This window comes from Piliocolobus tephrosceles, chromosome 10 (genome assembly GCF_002776525.5).
Source record: "Piliocolobus tephrosceles isolate RC106 chromosome 10, ASM277652v3, whole genome shotgun sequence".
Lineage (NCBI taxonomy): Eukaryota > Metazoa > Chordata > Mammalia > Primates > Cercopithecidae > Piliocolobus > Piliocolobus tephrosceles.
The window spans coordinates 49,278,651-49,300,228 of record NC_045443.1 but is presented as its reverse complement, the minus strand read 5'-3'; the positions used below and the strand labels follow the sequence as shown (position 1 = coordinate 49,300,228).

General features: G+C 52.6%; 2 protein-coding genes and 1 long non-coding RNA gene across 4 annotated transcripts in view; all 3 read right to left on the bottom strand.

Moving 5' to 3' along the window:
• Positions 1–1,901: 1,901 nt before the first annotated feature.
• On the bottom strand, positions 1,902–9,382 carry LOC111541976. Its single transcript, XR_002731412.2, has 3 exons — positions 9,299–9,382; positions 6,465–6,561; positions 1,902–2,166 (listed from the first exon to the last, which is right to left on the bottom strand). It is a non-coding gene; the product is annotated as an uncharacterized LOC111541976 (long non-coding RNA).
• A 750-nt stretch (positions 9,383–10,132) lies between these two features.
• SMIM41 (small integral membrane protein 41) lies at positions 10,133–14,358 on the bottom strand. The gene is made up of 2 exons (XM_023211064.2): positions 13,879–14,358; positions 10,133–10,197 (listed from the first exon to the last, which is right to left on the bottom strand). The coding sequence occupies exon 1, from the start codon at positions 14,278–14,280 to the stop codon at positions 13,999–14,001; it is 282 nt and encodes a 93-aa protein (XP_023066832.2). The 5' UTR covers positions 14,281–14,358; the 3' UTR covers positions 10,133–10,197; positions 13,879–13,998.
• Positions 14,359–16,595: 2,237 nt separating this feature from the next.
• Positions 16,596–21,578, bottom strand: part of ATG101 (autophagy related 101) — a 12,632-nt gene continuing 7,649 nt past the window's right edge. For both annotated transcript variants that reach the window (XM_023211066.3, XM_023211067.3), the window contains exons 3-4: positions 20,112–20,439; positions 16,596–17,304 (exon numbers count right to left, since the gene is read on the bottom strand). In XM_023211066.3, the coding sequence (XP_023066834.1) occupies positions 16,900–17,304; positions 20,112–20,363 (657 nt within the window). In that variant the 5' untranslated portion in view covers positions 20,364–20,439 and the 3' untranslated portion in view covers positions 16,596–16,899. The remainder of the gene's footprint in view (positions 17,305–20,111; positions 20,440–21,578) is intronic.

The following is a 21,578-nucleotide window of genomic DNA, read 5'->3' as shown; positions in this document are numbered from 1 at the left end:
CTTTTTTTTTTTGGAGATGGAGTCTTGCTCTGTCGCCCAGGCTGGAGTGCAGTGGCACAATCTCAGCTCACTGCAACTTCTGCCTTCCAAGTTCGAGCAATTCTCGTGCCTCAGCCTCCTGAGTAGCTGGGAATACAGGCGCCCACCACCATGCCCGGCTAATTCTTGTATTTTTAGTAGAGACAGGGTTTCACCATGTTGGCCAGGCTGTTCTCGAACTCCTGACCTCAGGTGATCCACCTGCCTCAGTCTCCCAAAGTGCTAGGATTATAAATGTGAGCCACCGCACCCTACCCAGCCAGATTTTTCCAAAAGCGTTGCTTTTGTTGAATGATAATCCAGTTGAATAAAGAATCTGTCCATTTCCATTATGTTAGTCCAGCAATAGAGCCAACATGACAATCTTCAGCCATAACCACAGAAGCCAGCATTACAACTCAGAAGCTAAAGTTCCAAATGTATAACATGATAAAAACATACCAAGACAAGCTTGATTAATTTAGTAAAATATTACCAGTCTCTTGGCCAATACAGCCAACTTCCCAGCAGAAACAGCGAGTCAGGCCTTTAGGCTCCCTGGGCTTGGCCCGGAATCCCCATACCTCAGCCAATGGCCAAGGCTACTGACCCCAGTCTCTGGGTCAGTTCATTTTAGACAACAGGGTTGCTGGGCTGCCACAGAGATCAGCAAACAAAATAGTTCACCTGCAAGGAACAGGCCTTCCTTGTGACAACTATGCTGCAGGAAAACCAGCCAAGTTGCCAGAACCACAGAGTACAGCAAAGTTTGGGTAAAATAGTTGTGGCAAAAATGAAATTCTGGGGCTACATTTCCGTCCTGTGTGAAATTATTGAACATCCTTGGCCATCACTCCCTGTAGAGGTTTGTTTCATGTAAGTTGTAGTTCCAAACTGTGTGGGGCTTTTGGTTTGTTGTTTGTTGTTGTTGTTGTTGTTGTTGTTGAGACGGGGTCTTGCTCTGTCACCAGGCTGGAGTGCAGTGGTGAGATCTCAGCTCACTACAGCCTCTGCCTCCTGGGTTCGAGCGATTCTCCTGCCTTAACCTCTCAAGTAGCTGGGACTACAGGTGTGCTCCACCACCCCTGGCTAATCTTTTTTTTTTTTGTATTTTATTAGAGATGGGCTTTCACCATGTTGGCCAGGATGGTCTCGATCTTCTGACCTCATGATCTGCCCGCCTCAGCCTCCCAAAGTGTTGGGATTACAGGCATGAGGCACCATGCCCAGCCCAAAATGTGTGTTCTCTAAATCACTCTTTAAAAGAGTTTTTAAAAAACTACTTTACTAAAAAAAACTAAATTTATGTTTAGTAACATGGCATTACGATCCTTGGAAATAAAATTAATTTTAGGCTGTTGTCCTGACAAAGCAAAGGAAATGCATCTGAAGTGGCATGGTTTTGTTTTGTGTTTTGTTGTTGTTGTTGTTGTTGTTGTTGTTTGTTTTTTGTTTTTTCTAAAATTTTTGTACTCTTCCAAAAGGAAGGTTTTAGAATGTTTCCCAAAGCATGTCTGTTGGAATGGTGGTCCCATGAGATGCTCCTTTATAAAAAAGGAGGTAAAATAATTATTTGGCCAAATCTGCTTTGAAATCCTCTGTCTCTCTTTTAGATTCATCCCACTATTGGCATAGTAACGCCTCTTTAAAGAACTACAATAAAGAAGCCTGTTTATCTTTGCTTAACACAAAATCCTCAAGTTATTAACCACCCTTGTTTCAAGTAACACCCACAAAAGTCCCTTGGTGCTAGAGGACCTTGGAACCCACTGAAAGAAACACCACCTTGGTCTCTGGGGGAGGAGAAGTGGGATGTAACTCCCTGCTTTCTGACAAATGGTTTTGAAATATTCATCATTTCTCTAAAATGACAAAGGATGAAATATTGTTTCTACTTTTAATTCATTTCCCCTACAATTCTTGTAACATTTAGTTTGTAACAAAGACATTTTAAACAAAAAGATACATTCAAAATTGGGAACCAGCAGGCAGCAAAGCTTCCATTCACCAGCCACCTGTGCATTTGAAGTGGTTGAGTCTGCTCCCAATGTGTTCATAGCCTATGGAACGCCCTCGCAGGTACAAGAGCATGCCGTTCAAATTTTCAGCCAGTTACGTGGCCATGTCCCTCTCCATCCCGCCTGCACACTGGGAGAAAATGCAAATCCATGAAGAGTGGTATTTAAAGAATTGACAGCCTTGAAAACATTTTGGAATTATTTGATTTCCTCATCAAACTTCATTATTGCTAAATCCAAAAGATGAGCATGACAATATCTGCAAGTCTACCAACTGTCCTCCTTAAACTTTTCTGTTAACACTTCCCTAAATCTTCTGTTCACGCCAGCAGCATATCATATGACCAGCTCTAATGTGCCTCCGTTAGATTCTAGGATATTTCTGGGAGTTTATACATTTTTGTTTGAGAAAGTTAAGGAGCTATCATACAATTACAGTTCCCCCCTCCTCCCTACTCTATGATCAAAGGAAAAATTTAAGGGGCAGTGCCCCTTGTCCCATAACGTATTTCCCCATGGTCCTCCATGTGCAGTGCAAAACAGCAGAAATCCCCATCCTAACAGAGTTGGCATTTGAGCAGATGGCTTGGGCAAGGAAGTTCCCAGTTAATATAGCGCCTCTTATCATGCAAACCAGTCCAAGAAGGAGACACAGCCACCTTGAGCCAAATTGTTTTGCAAGGAATGGGTTCAAAGTCAAGAAAAGAGGAGAGTTCACCACATAGACTGTCAACTTCAACAAAGAGTAGCTCTCATAGGGGTGAATGGGTTTGGGTTGCTCAAGAAGAGAGAGATTCCAAAGATGGAGCTTGAGTTGAAGCCCCCAGGAGCTCCCCATGCAGAAAGAGCAGAGGCTCAGGCTGAGGACAGCTCCCTGAATGGCCACCTGAAACCTGAAACCGTGGAGCAAAAACATCAGGGAACTCTATATGGTGGAAAGGAGATAGCCAGATGTGGCGGTGCACGTCTGTAGTCCCAGCTACTGGGGAGGCTGAAATAGGAGGATCACTTGAGCCCAGGAGTGTGAGACTAGAATGAGCCATGATTGCGCCACTGCACTCCAGCCTGGTGAAAGAGTAATACCCTGTTTTAATAAGAACAAAATAACAAAAATAAAAAACAAGAAAGGAGAGAGTTGGCTAAGCTTCATCACCTTGGTGGGTTTGGAACCCTTACTTGATCCTTCACTAAAGTACATCTTGGGCGTCCAGTGAGGTTCCGTGTGTATTGGGAGGATGGTGAGGATGGGAGCCAGGCATGGGACCTGTATTCAAGAAGAAGCTGCCCCACACACTGGCCATCTATGGATTTCCAGCCAACGAGCATTTGCAGCCATCTATGGATTTCCAACAACAACTGAGAACTCATGAGACAGGCTGCCCGGTCTTTCCTCTCTCCCAGAGCATGAAGAGGCCTCCATCATTTCAGGTTGATGCTCTGGTTTGGGTAGAGCACACTCTTCCTGAGTGGCTTCCTGAGAAAATGTGCAAGACAAGTCCATTTTCTGGCTCTCCATGGAAGACCCACTTCACCTGCAGCCTCTCTGTGTTCTCATCGGTGCTCCCTTGCTCACTCACTGCAGCTCCCCGGACTTCCCCGCGGTTCCCCGACCACAGCAGGCATGCTTCTTTCTTGGGTCTCAGCACTTGTTCCATGACCTCGAGTGCTTCCCCCCGCCCCCTCCCTACTCTCTCTATTGCCCACTCTCATTCAGGTCTTCGCTCAAATAACACTTTCTTGGCCGGGTGCAGTGGCTCATGCCTGTAATCCCAACACTTTGGGAGGCCAACGCGGGTGGGTCACTTGAGTTCAGGAGTTTGAGACCAGCCTGACTCAGCCTGACCAACATGGTGAAACCCCGTCTCTACAAGAAATATAAAAACTTAGCCAGGTGTGGTGGTCACACACCTGTAATCCCAGCTACTCAGGAGGCTGAGGCAGGAGAATCACTTGAACCCGAGAGGTGGAGGTTGTAGTGAGCCAAGATCATGCCATCACACTCTAGCCTGGGCAACAGAGCAAGACTCTGTCTCAAAAATAAATAAATAAATAAATAAATAAATAAACAAACAAACAAACAAACACCTTCTTGGCGACACTTTCCCTGATAATTCCATTTAAAATTCCAGCCTTTCCCCTGCTCTCTCCATGCACCATCCCTGCTTTGCTTTGCTCCATAGGTTGAACTGTGTCCCCCCACAAAAAGATGTGCTAAAGTCCTAACCCTGAGCACTTCAGGATGTGACCTTATCTGGAAGTAGGATCACTGCAGATGTAATTAGTTAAATTAAGATGAGGTCGTACTGGACTGGGGTGGGCCCCCAAATCCAAAAGAACTGGTGTCTTCGTAAGAAATTTGGAGACAGAGACATGGGAAGAACACCATGTGATGGGACAGAGCTGGGCTGTGCAGCTGCAAGCCAAGGGACGCCAGATATTTCCAGCCACCACCAGTGGTCACCACTGGAAGCGAGGTGGACCCAAGGAAGGATTCTCCTGCAGGTTTTTGTTTGTTTGTTTGTTTGATTTTTTTGAAGGCAGGGGTCTTGCTCTGTCGCCCAGGTTAGAGTGCATGGCACAATTATGGCTCACTGCAGCCTCAACCTTCCAGGCTCAAGTGAGTCTCTTGTCTCGGCCTCCAGAGTAGCTGGCATGCACTACCATGTCCGGCTAATTTTTTAATGTTTTTGTAGAGATGGGGGAGGGGGTCTCACTATGTTGCCCAGGCTGGTCTTGAACTCCTGGACTCAAATGATCCTCCAACCTCAACCTACCAAAGTGCTGGGATTACAGTTGTCAGCCACCACACCCGACCCCCCTACAGGTTTCAGAGGGAGCATGGCCTTGCCAGCACCTGGATTTCCTACTTCTGGCCTCCAGAACTATCAGAGAATACATTTCTGCTGTTTCAAGCCACCCAGTTTGTGGTATTTGTTATGGCAGCCCCAGGAGTTAATACACCATCTGACAGGCTCTATTTTTGAATTGTGTGGTTTATCATCTGTCTCACCTCACAAGAAAGCAGGCAGCACAGGGGCAGAGAATTCCACCAGTTTCGTTCTCTTGGTGCCTAGAGCAGTGCCTGGCACGCAGTACAAGCTTTACAAGCAGTGGCGGCTGGATGAGTGAGGGGTGAATGGTTGGAGCCTAGCACTCTTCCACGGCCACTGAAGACTCAGTACCTGGCAGAAGGGTGGGCACAGCATCCTCAACGGCCCAGAAGACTGGAGATGGTGGAGCACGTGAGGGACAGTAGTGAGAGATGCAGGAGCAGGGACTCAAGAGGGCAGCAGTTTAGGAGCCACAAGAAGACGCCATCCTATGAGCAGTGGACACCACATTGAGAGAGTGTGAAACAGGGACCGGACAGTGTGGCCAGACAGAACGCTCCTCTGTCCTAAAACACGACTCTGACAACAGTGTGGAGGATGGGTGGGCTGAGAAGCCCCAAGGGACACAGGGACCAGGTGCAAGGCGAGGTGGCGGCGGGGGACATGAAACGAAGCTTTCCATCAGGCAGAAGGGACCATATTTGGTGACGCAGTGGCTGTGGAGGGGAATCGGGGACAGCTGCTGGGGTGGAGAAACCATCCTCTAAGATGCAGAACCTGCCAGGGAGACGGCTCCCGAGGGAAGAACCTGGCTGTGGGTGTGCTCTGGCACCTTCCACAGTCCTTCTCCGTCCGCACTAGCCTCTTGGTGTCCCCTCAGACACACCAGGCTCATTCCCACCCCAGTAACTTCCCGCCCCTCTGGCAGGAACACTGTGCCCCAGATCTTCTCTGGCTGGAGTCACCTCACAGGTCAGGTCTCAGCTCAAGTGTCACCTCCTTGGAGAGGCTTTCCCTGGCCACCTTCATGAAAGTCCCCCACAGGTCACCATCCCGTCACTCTGCTGTCTTTCCATTGCAGCACAATCACTCTCTGCAGGCACCTCATGCATTTGCTCACAGGTGCACGAAAGGGCCCTTCCCACCAGCAAGTACGTGAGCTCTCTGTCCCATGTACAACACGGTCTCCAGTGCCTGGGACAGTAGCTGCTCAAAAATATCTGTAGAATGGGTGGGAAGATTCACGTGGCCTTCAGGGGACAGGTTAGGCTGGGGCTGCTGATTTCAGAGCCATGGGCAGAGAGATGGCAATTTCCAAGCAGGGGAAGGGCAGGGAGCCCAGGGGAAGATCTAGGAGAGGGCCTGGAGGAACTTGGTTTTGAGAGAGGAAAGAGGAAACCCTGGTACAAGACTCTCAAGGAGAGAGGGGAGATGCCCCAAGGGCAGGCCTAGGAACTGACGGAGCCTGGATTCAACCCGGCAGACACTCCAGAGCCCCAGTGTCCAGACGCTAAGGTGCCCTTCATCTTGTTTGAGTGCTGCCAAGTGGGCATGATCACTATCTCATTTTCCTAAGGATGAAGAGGATTTAACTCACACAGCAAGCGGCAGACCCAGGGGGAAGCCCCAGCAGTGTTCTTCTGGAGCCCACAGTCTCATCCTCTCCTGCTGATGGCACCGATCTTCTTCGGGAACTGCCACAGGAGGAGGAGAGCTGTGAGAAGGGGCCAGCCACAGCAGACGTGGCCGGGAGAGCAGCCTCTGGAGCAATCACCCAGGGGATCTGAAGACCTGGCCGTCAGCTCAGCTGGGGTGGAGGCCAGGATGAAGAGGATGGAGACATAAACAGGAGGCAAGGAAGTGGGGACGGTAAGCGTGGGTAACTCTTTGGAGAAGTTTGGCTGTAAAGACAAGTGAGACATAGGATAGTAACCGGAGGCGGCAGTGGGTGCAAAGAGCGCTATTTTAAGGTGGCAGAAACCGGAGTGTGCTTGGACGCGACAGCCAACAGAGGAGCAACTGAAGAATTGAGTTAAGGAGGAAGCGGGGCGGCTCAGCACCGGGGTGGAGGGGCTGCAGAGGTGGAGGCCCAGCCCTCCTCTGCCCACTTATTTTCCGTGGGAAGTAGGAGAAGGAGAGGGCACCTGAGCAGAGTTGGGAGGTGGGAGGGTCAGGTTTGAAAGAGCAGGGAAGGCTTGCAGTCATGCAGCAGGGGAGACAGCTGGCTGCAGCGAGGGCCAGGCAGTGGGACCCAGTGACCATTCTCAGTGCCATCAGTCCGCTCAAGGGTGTGATACTCTTTGGGGGCACCCAGCAGCCTGGGTAAAAGTTCAAAGGATAGAGAGTTGCAGTCATCCAGGAATGAGGTTTCACCGAGACGGTTCTGTGGATGGAGCGAAGTTAGGACATGGGCAAGAGAGTGACTGAGGTAATGCACCAGGCAATCTACACTGGAAGTGGGGCAGCTGGGAAGGGGCTGAAGGTCAGGGAGGAAGCAGAGGTAAAAGAGGTCAAGGGACCAGTGACAATGTCGGAGTGAGCAGGTTGAAAGAGTAGAAGGTGTGGCCATAAAGCACAGCCTCTCAAGGAGGAATCTGAGGGGCCACAGCTCTGAGCTGGGGCAGGTGAACACCCAGAGGAGTGGTGGGTGTGGGCATGCGGCTGCAGCCTTGGCCTCTTGGCAGGACTCACAGAAGCCTCGTGGAAGTCAGCTGCGGCTGGGAAGGGCAGCCTGGCAGCTGTGGAGCAGGATGAAGATCCTTTTTGTGTGTTTGTTTTATTTATTTATTTTTTTTGTCTTATTATGCCTAGGTGAGACAAGTGCCTGGGAAAGCATTCACACAGCATGAAGGAGTATATTCTAATAAGTCTGTTCCTCACCCTGCAGTGGGCTTGCAGACCAGAGGCAACTGCACCACCATCTTCCTCAGTGTGGAGCGTTTTTCAGAGCCTGAGGGGTAGTGGTGGGAGCAGCTCAGTTGGGCGGAAGTCTTCCCCACTTCTTCCTTCCAAGGTTCCAGGCTTCAGGTCCCCTCCCAGCACCCCAGAACTGCTCAGGGTACGGAGGCCCCTGGCCAACCCCTCAGTTTCCGAAATCCTCTCTTCCTCAACTGCCAAGAGAGCCCATTCCTATGGCTCCCTCCCCCATCCCTGAGCATTCCTTGTCTGCCCCTGCCTTTAAGTGGTGGTCCACCAGGGCTGCGTCTTCCATCCCCGGCCTCCTCGCCTCATTCTGATGCATTCCTGCAGCTTCACTTTCCACCTCCAGCAGCATCAGGGCTCAGAACTCTCTCCGCTGAATTCCAGTCCTATACACTCATTGTCCACCTGACAGCTCCCCTCCAACTCAAGGAGCCACAGCTGAGCTCATCAGCTGCCCGTCTGCCCATGGCCCCATCGGCAGCGGACATGAGTTATCTCATAGCCACCCAGCATCTGTTCACCCCAGGATGGAACAGGCCCAGATTTGGTGCACAGACAGCCCCCTCTGCTTTGGACCCTGCAGTTTGTGTTGTTCCCTCCACCTCTACCCCAACCCAAGTACAGCATGTTACCAAAGTCTAGAACATTCCATACTCTCAGCGTAGTACTGTTTCAGGGTTAGCACAGAGTCAAACAGGCCCAATAGCAGCAAACCCTGGGGTTTGGCCCGAGTGACGTGGGAGAAGACCTCCCTTTTTCCTGATAGGTTTGAACCTGAGAGGCTTTAAGCCAACACCCTGCCTCACATGGAGGCCGGGAACACACACCATCAACACTCGCAGTGCATTTTCTTGGTGTCAGGTATGTGCCAAGCACCCTACATGTGTGGATCTCACTTTATCCTAACAAAACATGGCACCAGCTAGGCCCTATTTTTCCCCAACCTAAAGAGGAGGGAATTGAGCCACAGAGAGGTTCAGGGCCTTGTCAGGCCATGCAGCTAATAACTACGGTGCCAGAATTCAAATCCAGACCACGTGACTCCAGAGTCCTTGCTCTCAACCACCAGGCTCTACTGCCAGAAGCTGACACAGGCAAGCAGAGCTATAGGAAGAGGGGAAACTGAGGCCCGCTCCCACCATGGAGCCCTGAATCGTGCTGGACCTGCGTCCAGAGCCACCCCTAGACTTTTCAGTTACATGGGCCAATATACTCCCTTCTGCCTGAGCCAAATATAGTTTGGGTTTTCTATAAAACCCAAAAAAGTTCTAACCGATAACATATCCTCTCAGTGGGTGGCACCACCGCACACACAGTATTCAGGCCAGAAACCAGAACATCGTCCTCTCCTCCTCCCTCTCCCTCATCCCTCACATCTAACCAGTGACCAAAGCTGGTGTCCCAGCCCTGGCCCTCTTCTTACCCCTGGTCCAGGCGACTATCATTTTTTTCTGGGTTTTGACAACGGCCTCCTTGCCTCCTTTCTACTTCTAGCCACCACAAACTTACCGCCAAGTTCTTTAAGATCCAGATCTTAACGTGTCCCTTCCTGCATGAAACCCTCCAGACACCTCACTGCTCCTGGGGTAAGCTCCAACTCCTGCCCAGGCTGGCCCTACCCACCACCCTGGTCACACCTCCCTCACCCGCCCTGCCCCAGCCCCCCTGCTTCCGAAGCTTGCTGCTTCACACCTCCAAATCTCTGCCTGAAATGTTCTTGCTCCCTTCTTGCCAGGCGAATGCCCAGTGGTGATGCCACCTCCTCTGTGAGTTGTGCTTTGCTAATCCCAGCAGAGCTGTCACTCTCTGCTCTCGGCTCTGTCACTCTGGGCTCTTTTCATTGTCCATTTTAACTTCAGTTTTGTGAGCACCACTCTTTACTGGACTGTGAGCTCTTCAGGGGCAGGGGCTCTGTCTTGTTTTTTTTTTTGTGTGTGTGGTTTTTTGTCGTTGTTGTTTTGAGATGGAATCTTGCTCTGTCACCCAGGCTGGAGTTCAGTGGCAGGATCTCGGCTCAGTGCAACCTCTGCCTCCTGGATTCAAGCAATTCTCCCCATTATAGGCACGCACCACCATACCCAACTAATTTTTGTATTTTTAGTAGAGACGGGGTTTCACCATGTTGGTCAGGCTGGTCTCAAACTCCTGACCTCATGATCCACCCGCCTCGGCCTCCCACAGTGTTGGGATTACAGGTGTGAGCCATCGCCGCCCAGCCCTGTCTTGTTTATTTCCTCATCCCCATGTACCAGAGTATGCCTGGCACAGAGCAGTCACTCAGTAAATACTCATGGAAAAGAGAATAAAATGAGTGTTCCCAGGAATAGAGGGCTGGTTCTATACCTCTTCTCTCCTCTCCTCTCCTCTCCTCTTCTCTTCTCTATTCTCCTCTTCTCTTCTTCTCCTCTCTAGGGATGGTCAGGTTCAGGGAAAATAATTATGCCACAGGATGATTACTAGGCAGAAAGACTTTTTTCAATAAATAAGCATGTTACCAATCTGATCAATGACAAACCTATGATATTGTCACCTACATTTTATAAACAAAGAGACTGAGGTTTAGGAAGGTTTTGCAATCTAGAATTCCATGCACATGCTCACAAAACCCACTCTCATCTCAAAGCCAAGGCTCAGGCAGATCCCAATAGTGACTGGTTGAATGAAGCGGTGCTCTTGCCCAGACTGGCCACAGGGCGGCAGCCGAGTGCTGGCGTGAGGGTGGCTTTCTGCCCCACTTCACACCCACCCTTGGAAGATGTGGATCTGAGGGTGCAAGGGGAAAAGCCACCACTGAGGAGAGGCCAGGGGACAGGGGCTGGGGTTGCTATATCTGCTAGAAACAGGTAAAACTGGAGGAGAGTTGGGGAACAAACCACTAATTCCTAGAGTCAAGGGCTGGAGACATAGACTGTAGACCTGAAGCCTGCATTACCAGCATATTTAATAACAGGCCACAGAAAGTGATGCAGCATTCCTGGATTGTGGGGGCACTGCAGGCCTGCAAATGGGAGGCACTGACTTGCAGCAGGGGCCGGTCACTGTCAGACCATTGCTGCCTCACACCAGACAGGATAGGTGCTGCACTCATGTCCTCAGAGGCCAGAAGGCAGGGGGCACATCCAGCACCTGCTGCACCAGGCATCCAGGATGTGTGACCACTTCAGTGCCCAGGACATGCAGCAGGTCCCAAGCGGGCTGGGAGTGCAGGTCTCCCAAGTCCAGGCCCACACCGAGCACTTCCGGAGGTCCAGTGGAGCAGTTCAGAGGCAGCGGCTGGGTGCAAGGATCCCAGGTTGAGGTCTCACCATAAGCCAGGTGTCTCCCAGTCTTTCATCTGCAGCAAGAATGGGCTGAAAGTGGCAGGGGACCCCCAGAGCAGCAGCAGAAGAGCTCTCTGGTTGGCAGATGATGCGGGGCTCAGGAATCTGTAGAGAGAGCCACCCCCGTCTTTGCTGGAGAGGGAGCTGCACTATGTGGAGACTGAGGAATGGACGCCATAAACCTCTCACAGCCTTTCCCAGTTTAGGGAAAATCTCAGGAGCTAGAGGAAGGTTAGGGCAAGATCTGAACCCACCAGTCGCTCCAGCCCTTCCCCTATGGACGGTGCAGGCTAAGTGAGCTGGCTAGGAGTCCAGTTGCCTGGCTTCTCTCCATGGCACTCAGACCTGCACCCATCCCCCACCTCTCACTCCCAGCTGGAGCCTGATGGGGTAACAGCAGCACCCAGTTCCCAATTTTCCACATTCTTTCCTGCCCACTCAGGCTGACAGCCTTGACCAGGGTCAGAGTTCCACGGCGAACATCTCAGTCCTTTCCCGTAGGAACACTGAGGTCCCAGGCACACCCCACGCCCTGCCCTCCAAGCACTAGGCTCAGAAACAGCAACAGGAGGAAGGTGGATGAAGAAAGCTTTTGCCCCCACCTCTACACCCCTACCCCAGCCCTGTCCTGGGTGTGAGCAGACACGATGATGCTGGGGGTACAGCCCTTCCCAACACTAAATCACTCTACACCCTCACACCACGGGAACTTGAGCCCAAAGGCCAAACGGAAGGTCATCAGCCTTCGGCCCTGATCCCTCAGCTCTGACCGCTTGGATTTTTTTTCCACGGATGTTTATTCCAGCTGACCCTCTAAGCCCATCCCCCCTCAGGTTCAGGCCAGGAAAGCTGAGCCCAGCTGGCTGAGGAGCTGCTGCCGGCATCTGGAAGACTGCTCCCCACAGCAAGAAGGTAGGCAGGGCCCCAGGGAAGTAGGATGGGAAGGGGGCAGTGACACAGGGGTTTGGGGGTCCATCCCTGGTTCGCAAATGTATGAAGAGAGGCCGCGTTTTGCACCAGCATCTCAAGAGTGATGAGAAAGCAGGGAAGGGAAGAGGACAGAGCAAGAGGGCCCCCAAGTGCCAGAATGGGGCTTGAACTTGGAATCAGGGCCCAGGGTCTGCTTCCAGCTCTGTCATTAATGTGAGCGTGTCACTTACTGTTCTCTGAGCTTCCCCACATGCCCAGTGATCTGGAGACCCTCTCTCCCCGCTGGGAAAGGAGAGGAGTGTGGGGCCGGAGGGTGACAGGCAAGGCGGCTGGGTGAAACCGGGTATAATCAAGAGAGGAAGTTCCCACCATCTCCCCCAGCAAAGGGAGGGGGGGAATGTCCCCTGGGCCCAACCCCCTGCTTGTGCCAGGTGCAGTAACAGACACACCACACACACCCCTCAGGGCGCTGGACAACCCTCCCTCCTAGGGGGCAGGGTGGGGGATGGGGAGACCCTGAGGTGAGAAGTCCCTGGCTCAGCAAGGCCAGTGTGGCGCCGCTGCCCAGGATTAGCGCCAAATCCTGGGCTGCTGGGCAGGGATCACACGTCGTCGTCAGCTTCGCAGCTGCTTAGCTGCACCTGCCCGCATCCTCCCCCTGCCCCTCACAGGCACCCAGCCTGACTCCTTTCTCAGATGGAAACTGGGACCCTGCCCTACCCCAGATAAGCAGGGGAGGGGCTCCAGAATCAGGGAGGGGGCAAGAGAGGCCAAAGTCACCCCTGACAAACAAACACTTCCACCCACAGAAACCCCCAGGGGCTCCTAGGTGCAAAGCTGAACAGAGGGAAGGAACAGAGAAGGCCTCTCCAGTCCCTGTGGCTGTCCCAGGTGGCTTTCACCTGTAGTTACCTTGTCCTCAGGCCATCCAGGCCCTTCCCTCCAGACAGCTCCTGTCCTTGGAAAGACAGAGCGAGACACCCAGAGCCCCCACAGCTGGGAGTCCTCAGCCCTACTTCCTGGAGCAGCGCTTCTGAGGCCCCCCAGCTGTCAGGAACCCTGCCATCCACACCCCTCAACACACACCACACAAAGCTCCTTTGTCTGGGCTACATCTACTCCCTCACCCCTCACCCCTTCCCCCCCCACCCCCGCCCCCACGACCTGAGCAGGGTCCAGGGAAGGGCCTTCCACACACCTCCCCATTCCCCAGGACCACCCAGGCCCCTGGCTCTGCCCTCTAACATGACCACACTCCTCTCCCTGTCTCAAGAGGGAGGCCAGGCAAGGAATCTCCCACAAGCCCCCTTCCAGGGAAAAGGTTTCAGGCAGCTGAGGCCAAAGGCTGGCGCTGTCTTCCTATCTCCTCAGCCCCATGGAGTAGGCAGTGCTGGGGCCCGCAGAGTTGGGCCTAGGACCTATAGGGGCCAGGGCAGATGCAGACCGTGGGGTTGAGGGTGGGGGCTAAGGAAGAAGCCCCCAAAGCACACTGTGGCCTCTAGACTCCCTCCTCTGTCATCCTCCTGCCTCCACAACCACCCCACAGTTACACAGCAGCCTCTGTTCCTACAAAAAGAGCTTAATGCTGGAACATTTAAGATGGGAGGAGGGGGCCAGAGCTGCAGGAGACACAATCCCGGGCGGGGCGGCCTCCTCCTGATTCCGCACACCTGGGTGGCTGCAGCCCCACCGGCCGGCTGTGGACTTACAGAGCTGGGAACCGGAGTCGCTGAAGAGCCCATTCCCCAGACAGATGCCTTGCTGCGCCCCAAGAAGCCTCCTCAGTAAGGAAACTACTGTGGGCCCCCGGACCCACACTCCCGCTACCCTCCCTCTCACCTGTGTGGGGCGCGCCGCTCAGGGTAAGAGATTGCGACCGCAGCAGCCGTCGGGCACGCTCCGGACGGCTCGGAGTCAGGGGACGCCTGGAGGCCGCGACCTCTGAGCGCAGCTGGGCGCCTAGGAGTCGTCGTCGCCGTCCTCTCCGCTGGCACTGCCGGACTCGGGCTCGCGGGACGCGCGCTGCTCGCGGGCCAGCAGCGCTGTCAGGCCCTGGGCGCGGAGGAGGAGGCCGCCGCCCAGGAACAGGACCCCGCAAAGCACCAGCAGCGACAGCACGCCAAGCACCGCCACCTGCACCGCAAGCGGCCCCTCGGGGGGCTCCGGCAGCGACCCCGACTGGTTACAGCAGGAGCTCAGCCAGGCAGCCTGAGCCGCCGCGCCCGCCTGAGAGCCGTTCATGCTCCAGCGCCGGCTGCCCAGATGTGGCGGGATCGCCAGATGTGCGGGAGCCCAGACTGGCGGGCGGGCCGGAGGCTGCGTCGGGGGGAGGGAACCAAGGGGCGGACCCCAGGCGCCCTACGCCCCTACCCCTTGCGCAGAGCGCTCGGGCACTTCCTAGACAAAGAGCTCCAGCCGTTGTGGCTATGGCCCTTTCTCCACAGGCCCAGATTCTGGGCCCACCGTATTTCTTCTCATCCCCAAGGCCCACAGGCACCCCCATGCGAGTCCAGTCAGCCAAAACCAGAAGCCGTGTCCCCAAGAGTCCCTCCCCTTCGCAAAGTGGGCCAAGAGGTACATCTGGGCAGAGCCCTGAGAAGATCCTCAGACCCCATCCCAGCTGCAGGCTGGGGTGCTGCCCCTCTGAGCAGGACACAAGACAAAGGTGATTGTCCCCATTCTTGAGTTTTTTGTCCCGAGACCAAAGTTCTATGGTGCTAGGTGGCCCAGGTGGCTGCTGAGCCAGGAGGCACATGGGCAGCCATAAGAGTGAGTCAGTCCCACCCTTCCTCGTCCATCATCCCCTTCAGAAGCCTCCTGGAGCTGGACAAGCAGGCCAATGCCTCCTGCACACTCCACAGCAGGGAGACATTCAGGTACAGCAGAGCAGAGCAGAGCAGAGCATGGGGAATTCAAGGCCCACCTCCACTCCTTTTCTCAGGCCCCATAGGCCAAGGAGAGTCACATTTACAGACCAATGGGACAGCACAGATTTGATCCACCAGGACTCCAGTCCTGACTCTGGATAAATCAGTCCCCCACTTCAGAAAATCGCAATGTCATAAGGGAGGGGAATATTACTGTCCTGTCTACCAGGGTGGCCCATTGCCAGCTAGGTGTCCCACAGCCAAGCCAGGGTGGGAGAGTGAAGCAGAGTTCAGCTGCAGAAAAGCAGAAAGACTGGAAAAGCGGACAGAGAAGCAAGACCCTCCTGCCAGGTCTGTAGCTGGACCTGTAGCAATTCTTGTACAATTCTGTTGCAAATTCTGTAGCAAGCCTTGAGTCCTCTTTTAAAAAATAAAGTCACTGCCAGCCAACACCTGTACCAGTCCCCTCAGAAGGGATTAGATTAGCTGATGGCCGTCTCGTAGGAAAACAAGAAGAGTCCCCAGACTGCAGCAGGCCAAGTGGGGTGACATATGCTATCAAGGACTTGCTAGAAATTGGCCTTCTTCAACTATAAACCCCCCTCCTGAGTCCTCCAACTCTCTGATGACCCAGAGATCAAGAGTAGAGACATCACATGGCCAAGGGTAACTTGGAATGGGAAAAGCGCATTCCAAGTGCAAACACTTCCTGGTCATCCTGACTACCTACACTGCTCCAGGACCATGGACAAGATACCCACTCCCACCCCATTTCTCCCTTAGCATCCCTCCCTACACACACCTCATTTAGTCTGGTTAGAACTGGCCCAGAAGCAGCCAAAAAGCATTGTAAAGCATGGACTGTATCGATGAGAGCATAGCACACAATGGGGGCTTGAGTATGCGGGTGTAGAAATGAATGTGAGTGATGGAGGCAATGACCAGCCCAAGCTGGAAGAAGTGTCACCAGATACCAGACTGTCTCAAGTTGGCCAATCTGTCTCCAGGCATGACCCCACATCAAATGACCCTTCTGGTGCACATGGGGACCTGTGTGCTCTATGAAGACAGAGAAGGTACTCTCTGGGGCCACGGGGAAGCAAGACCAGACAACATGAAGGCCAGGGATGTCACAGCTTCCTTAGAAAAGGTGGAGATAACACGGGAACAGAAAACCAACATGTTCTCACGTTACATGTTCTCACTTGTAAGTGGGAGCTACATGATGAGAACACATGGACACACAGAGGGGAACAACGCACACTGGGGCTCCTTGGAGGGTGGGAAGAGGGAGAGGATCAGAAAATAACTAATGGGTACTAGGCTTAATACCTGGGTGATAAAATAATCTGCAAAACAAAAGTTTACCAAAAAAAAGAGGGAAGTGAGTTTGGAAGGGTTGAAATAGGGAGTCGATTGGTTGGGGGGGAAGGGAGGAGGAGCTCAGTCACATCCAAAAGCAACAGACCCTCACCCTACCATGGGATTGGCTATGGCCACATCTGGCTAACACCTGCTTTGTGTGAATAGCCAGTCAAGTGCAAAATCTGTCCATTTTAATACATCTTTAATTCCATCCACCCACCCCTCTCATCTTGGAGCAATGCCCTCAACACACACCTGTGTCCTCACAGGAGTGGCAGAAAGTATTAACACATCAGGGCAGAAACAAGAAAAGGGAGAGATGGCTCAGCCCAAACTCACGTTCTCAACTTTATTCCCCATCCCAGTGGTGGCTCTTCTGTACAGTGGAGAAAGAAGGGGGACCACACCAGGGCTATGGAGAGACAGTACAGGCAGGACTGAACCGTCAGCAAAGATTAAAAGGATGACCAGAGGCTGGCAACCACAAAACCAAGAATCCAGCGGGGGCTGCCCCTTCCAAGTCTCACCAACGACCCCAAGCAGGCAGCAGAGCCAAAGGCCCAATAGTACAATCCCCAAAAGCCAAGGTCTGGGAGCCATCAAGGAACTCCCAGGGATCCGGCGAGGCTCAGAGGGCAAGGGTGTCTTTGATAAGCCTGCGCATAGTGGTGGTGACCGAGGTGCCCAGGGCATCAGTGATCTGGAAGGAGATCTTGTAGAGGTAGGGCTGCACGTCCCGCAAGCCTGTGTCAAACACGTTATCCACCTCCGACTGTGTGGGCATCTTGGGCAAGTACTCATGCCGATTCATCACCTCCACGATGTTGATGATCTTCTCGCAGAGTTTCTCACCCACCTTCTCCCGGCAGATCTGCCGCTCCTGCTCCGTGGCCAGGGCTACCACATGTACCTTGACCGTCCACACTTCCCATGGAATGCACTCGTCTGAGAAAGGCCAGCGAGACTTCTTCTTCTGGTAGAACTCCAAGGACATCTGCCCCAGCCCATCACCACCAGAGTTGCGCAGCGCATCCTGGGGAAGAAGGGAACGAATGAGCATGCCAAGGCCTCTGAGTTCCCACCTGTGAGGGCCTGCTTCCCACACCCCAGGGAATTATGCTCTCTTAGCTCTAGTAATCATCCAGGGATGGCAAGGAAACAAGACCGGGAGAGGATAAACAATTTGGGTGAAGTGACATAGCAAACTGCCAGCCTGAAATTGTGTAGTTCAAGCAAACCAACAAAATCTGTCTCCAAGCCCAATTCCTCCAGCTTGGTGAAGAACTGATATTACAGGAATAACTACTGGTCTGCAGGCACATATTCTGTGCCAGGAACTTAACATACACAATTCCACTGGCTCCTCCCAACAACCCCATGAGCTTTCACCAAGGCACGATGAGGCTTAGAGAAGTAAGGTAACTTGCAAGAGTCACACGCCTATGGATGGCTGGACCAGGGTTTGAATCTGGATTGTCTGATTTCTAAATCCTTGCTTTTCACCTTTACATTGCATTAAGGGCCTTCTCCTTCCACACCACCCCTTTAGCCCATATCCTTCAAAATGTTCTAATCACCTCATCAACATCTCCCTCTTCCCCTGTAAACTATCTGTCTTCTCCACTGCCAATTAAACATAATTCTTTCGATATTTCTTAAAGAGACTGGGTCTTACTCTGTCACCCAGGCTGGAGGGCAGTGGAGCAATCATGGCTCACTGCAGCCTCGGAATCCTGGGCTCAAGCGATCCTCCCATGTTAGCCTCCTGAGTAGCTGATACTACAGGCACACTTGGCTAATTTTTAATTTTTTTTTATTTTGTTAGAGATGGGGTTCAAGCAATCCTCCTGCCTCAGCCTCCCAAAGCGCTGGGATTACAGTTGCAAGCCACTGCGTCCAGTTCACAGTCTCTTTTATGAGCGCAGGAAGAGGGAACTGTAGAGCCCAGTGATCCTTGTTCAAAGAGGGAAACTAAGCAACAGAATGGGGAAGGGAAGTTGAAGGACAGACCAGACCTGCTGCTTCTCCCTCTTCTTCCCTGAGAAGCAAACAGGACCATCCAGTCCAATGATTCTGCCCTTGCCACCCATTGGGTGTGCGTGGCCCCATACTCCTCTTCGTAGGGCAGCCAGGACCCTGAAGCTCCTTTCTATCTGAGTTAATGCCAACCCAGAGGGTAAGGATGCCTGAAATCCTGAACCACACTCATCAGCGAAGAGGCTCTCCTTCATTGACAAACCAAGGTCAAGTAACCTTGAATGGCTATCTGTAATGTTTAATGTGTGCCAGGTTCTGTTCCAAACACTGGGCATATTTGACTTATTCAGTCCTTGCAGTACCCACACCCTTTGAGGCAGGTAGGATTACTATTCCAATTTTGAGTGGAACCACTAGCCCAAGGTCACACACTTGCTGGGTGCTAGAGTGCGGCTCCAAAGCCTGTGCTCTTCACCACTCTGCTCCACCTGCCTCTTACAGACACCTGGAGGACAGAGAGCTGAGAGATGCTGCTGCTTTTGAGGGTGACTGGGAAACCGCTGATGAACTTGCCCTTTCTGGGTCTGGGGGAACAATGAGGGACAGCTTTCGCCTAACACTGGGCGATCCCCTGCAATGAGCACACAGTACTCAACACAGTGAAGGGCTCTGCAAGTATTTATGGAATGAAAGTCAGACACACAGCTCCCCTGTGTTCTAACCCCAGAGCAGATGCCTTTAGGCTCATGCCAGTAGTTCCAGACCAGCCTGGAGTTCAAGATCAGCCTGGGAAACACAGTGACACCCCATCTTTACAAAAAAAATTCTTTTTTTTTGGAGACAGGGTCTTGCTCTGTCACCCATGCTGGAGCACAGTAGTGTGATCATGGCTCACTGCAGTCTCGAACTCCTAAGCTCAAGCAATCCTCCCACCTCAGCTGCTCAAGCACCTGGGACTACAGGCATGTGCCACCACGTCCCACTAATTTTCGTATTTTTTGTAGAGACGGAGTTTCGCCATGTTTCCGGGGCTGGTCTTGAGCTCCTGGGCTCAAGCAATCTGGTCACCTTAGCCTCCCAAAGTGCTGAGACCACAGGCGTAGCCACCAGGCCTGGCAAAAAAAATCGTTGAAAATTAGCCGGGCGTGGTGGTAGTGGTGTACACCTGTGGTCCCAGCTGCTTGGAAGGCTGCAGTGGGAGGACTGCTCGAGCCCAGGAGTTCCAAGACTGGGGTGACACAATGAGATTGTGTCTGAAAAAAAAAAAAAGGAAAAAAGAAAAATTATCATCGCTACTTTAAAATTTAAAAGTACCCACTTAATGAAATGGTCAAACACTGTGACTCTGAACAAAGACCAGAGGAGAAACCACACTACCACTTCCACCTCCTGAGGTGACCAACAGCAGCAGCCGGCCATGTCCCTTCCACATCTTTCTTCCACCCAGGCACACAATGCCACACTGCCAAAACGGACCTGTGGATGGCAGCCACCTGAGCCAAGCAAGCCACCCTGTGGGGGAGTTTCATGTGGGAAAGGAAAAGTGGAAACAGAAGCAGAGAGAGCTGTAGCCAGAAAGAAGGTCAAGACCACAGAAGCAAGGATGGCCCCAGGGGGCCTGGCCGCCAACACTGCTCAGCTTCCTGTTCTTCCTTCTCCCCCCAAGCACATTTATGAGTGTCTCCCTCCCTCACCACCATGCGCGCGCGCACACGCCCTCCCCTGAAGAGGAGCTCTCAACATGCCTGTTTCTCAGAACCTGAAAGAACCCGATTCACACACTCAGGAAGAAGAGGCTGGTTCAACAGCAAGCTGGGGTGGAGGGCACCCGAGGCCCCGCCATCTGCTGTGGCACACCCTTACCTTGAACTCCCCGACAACCTTGCGCAGGGCACGATCCAGTTCCTCAGAAGAGACGCGCACGTAAGTGAAGTCGATGAAGTCACAGTCAACATCCTGGGTGCCCACGGTGCCAATGGAGTAGGTGCCCTCCTTCTTGTAGTGGAACTTGCCCGTGCTGCGGTGCAGGAGCACCGTGTGCAGCACAGCCAGCATGGCCTCCTCCACCTGCCGCCCCTCCACCGACACCTCCAGCACCTCCGAGCGACAGTTCATCCTGCACCCAGTAACCCACACCAAGGTGGGGAACGAGGATAAAGACAGGGGATCTTCACCCTACCCAAGGGCCACCCTGCAAGAGGAGCCCAGGTCAGAATGCCGAGAAAAATAGTCCACATGTTATCTGTTCACTTCCTTCTAGGCTCAGCTCGGCCTCTGCCTCCACTAGCCCTTCTCTGCATTTTGGCAGGACAGACTATCAGAGAATCATCAACTCTCAGGATCAGAAAACGCAAGAGCTTCAAAGTTATCAGTCCAAATGACAGGCCGGGATTCCATTTTACAACCTGCAGTGTAGTTTACAGCAGATGCTCACTGTGCAACCTTTGTCAAGCACTAGACATCAAAGGCAAGCACGGCCCCTGCCCTCAGGCTGACAGAATGAAGGAAGAGCAGGCAACTAAACATTATCACCATGGAGAGAGCACAGGGTGGGAGTAAGAAGTACAGAAAGACGAGTCTGATTTCCTCGGACCTTGAATGAACAGGTTAAGGCATTTGAACTCTGTCCTAAGAGCAGCGCACTGTGCCAAGATCAAATCAAATCTGCATCAGAAAAGTACCTCTGGGCCAGGTGTGGTGGCTCACATTAATCCCAGTAATTTGGGAGGCCGAGGCAAATCACTTGAGCCAAAAGTTCAAGACCAGCCTGGGCAACATGATAAAACCCCATCTCTACGAAAAATACAAAAACTTAGCTGGGCCTGGTGGCAGGCGCCTGTAGTCCCAGCTACTTGAGGGGCTGAGGCAGGAGGATAACTTAAACATGGGAGGCTGAGGCTGCAGTGAGCTGAGATCATGCCACTGTGCTCCAGCCTGAGTGACAAAGTGAGACCCTGTCTCAAAAATCAATAAATACATAAATAAATAACAAAGTAATAAAATAAATTCAAAAAAAAGAAAAGTACCTCTGGCTAAAGGGCAAAGAATGGCTCTAAACCGTATTGGGGTCACAAACTACTCAGAGAAGTCAATGAAGCCATGAAGGCTGGGCTTTAAAAACATGACACACACACACATACCAAATCTCACCTATTTCTAGGGACACCCACATCCACAGACTCCAGGGTAAAAACTTGTAGATTTAAGGCACAAAGACAGGCCGGCTCAAGCCTGTGATCCCAGCACTTTGGGAGGCCGAGACGGGCGGATCTCGAGGTCAGGAGATCGAGACCATCCTGGCTAACACGGTGAAACCCCGTCTCTACAACG

Bases quoted from the DNA above. Each gene is read 5' to 3' on its own strand.
- SMIM41 (XM_023211064.2), bottom strand. From the start codon at position 14,280: ATGAACGGCTCTCAGGCGGGCGCGGCGGCTCAGGCTGCCTGGCTGAGC.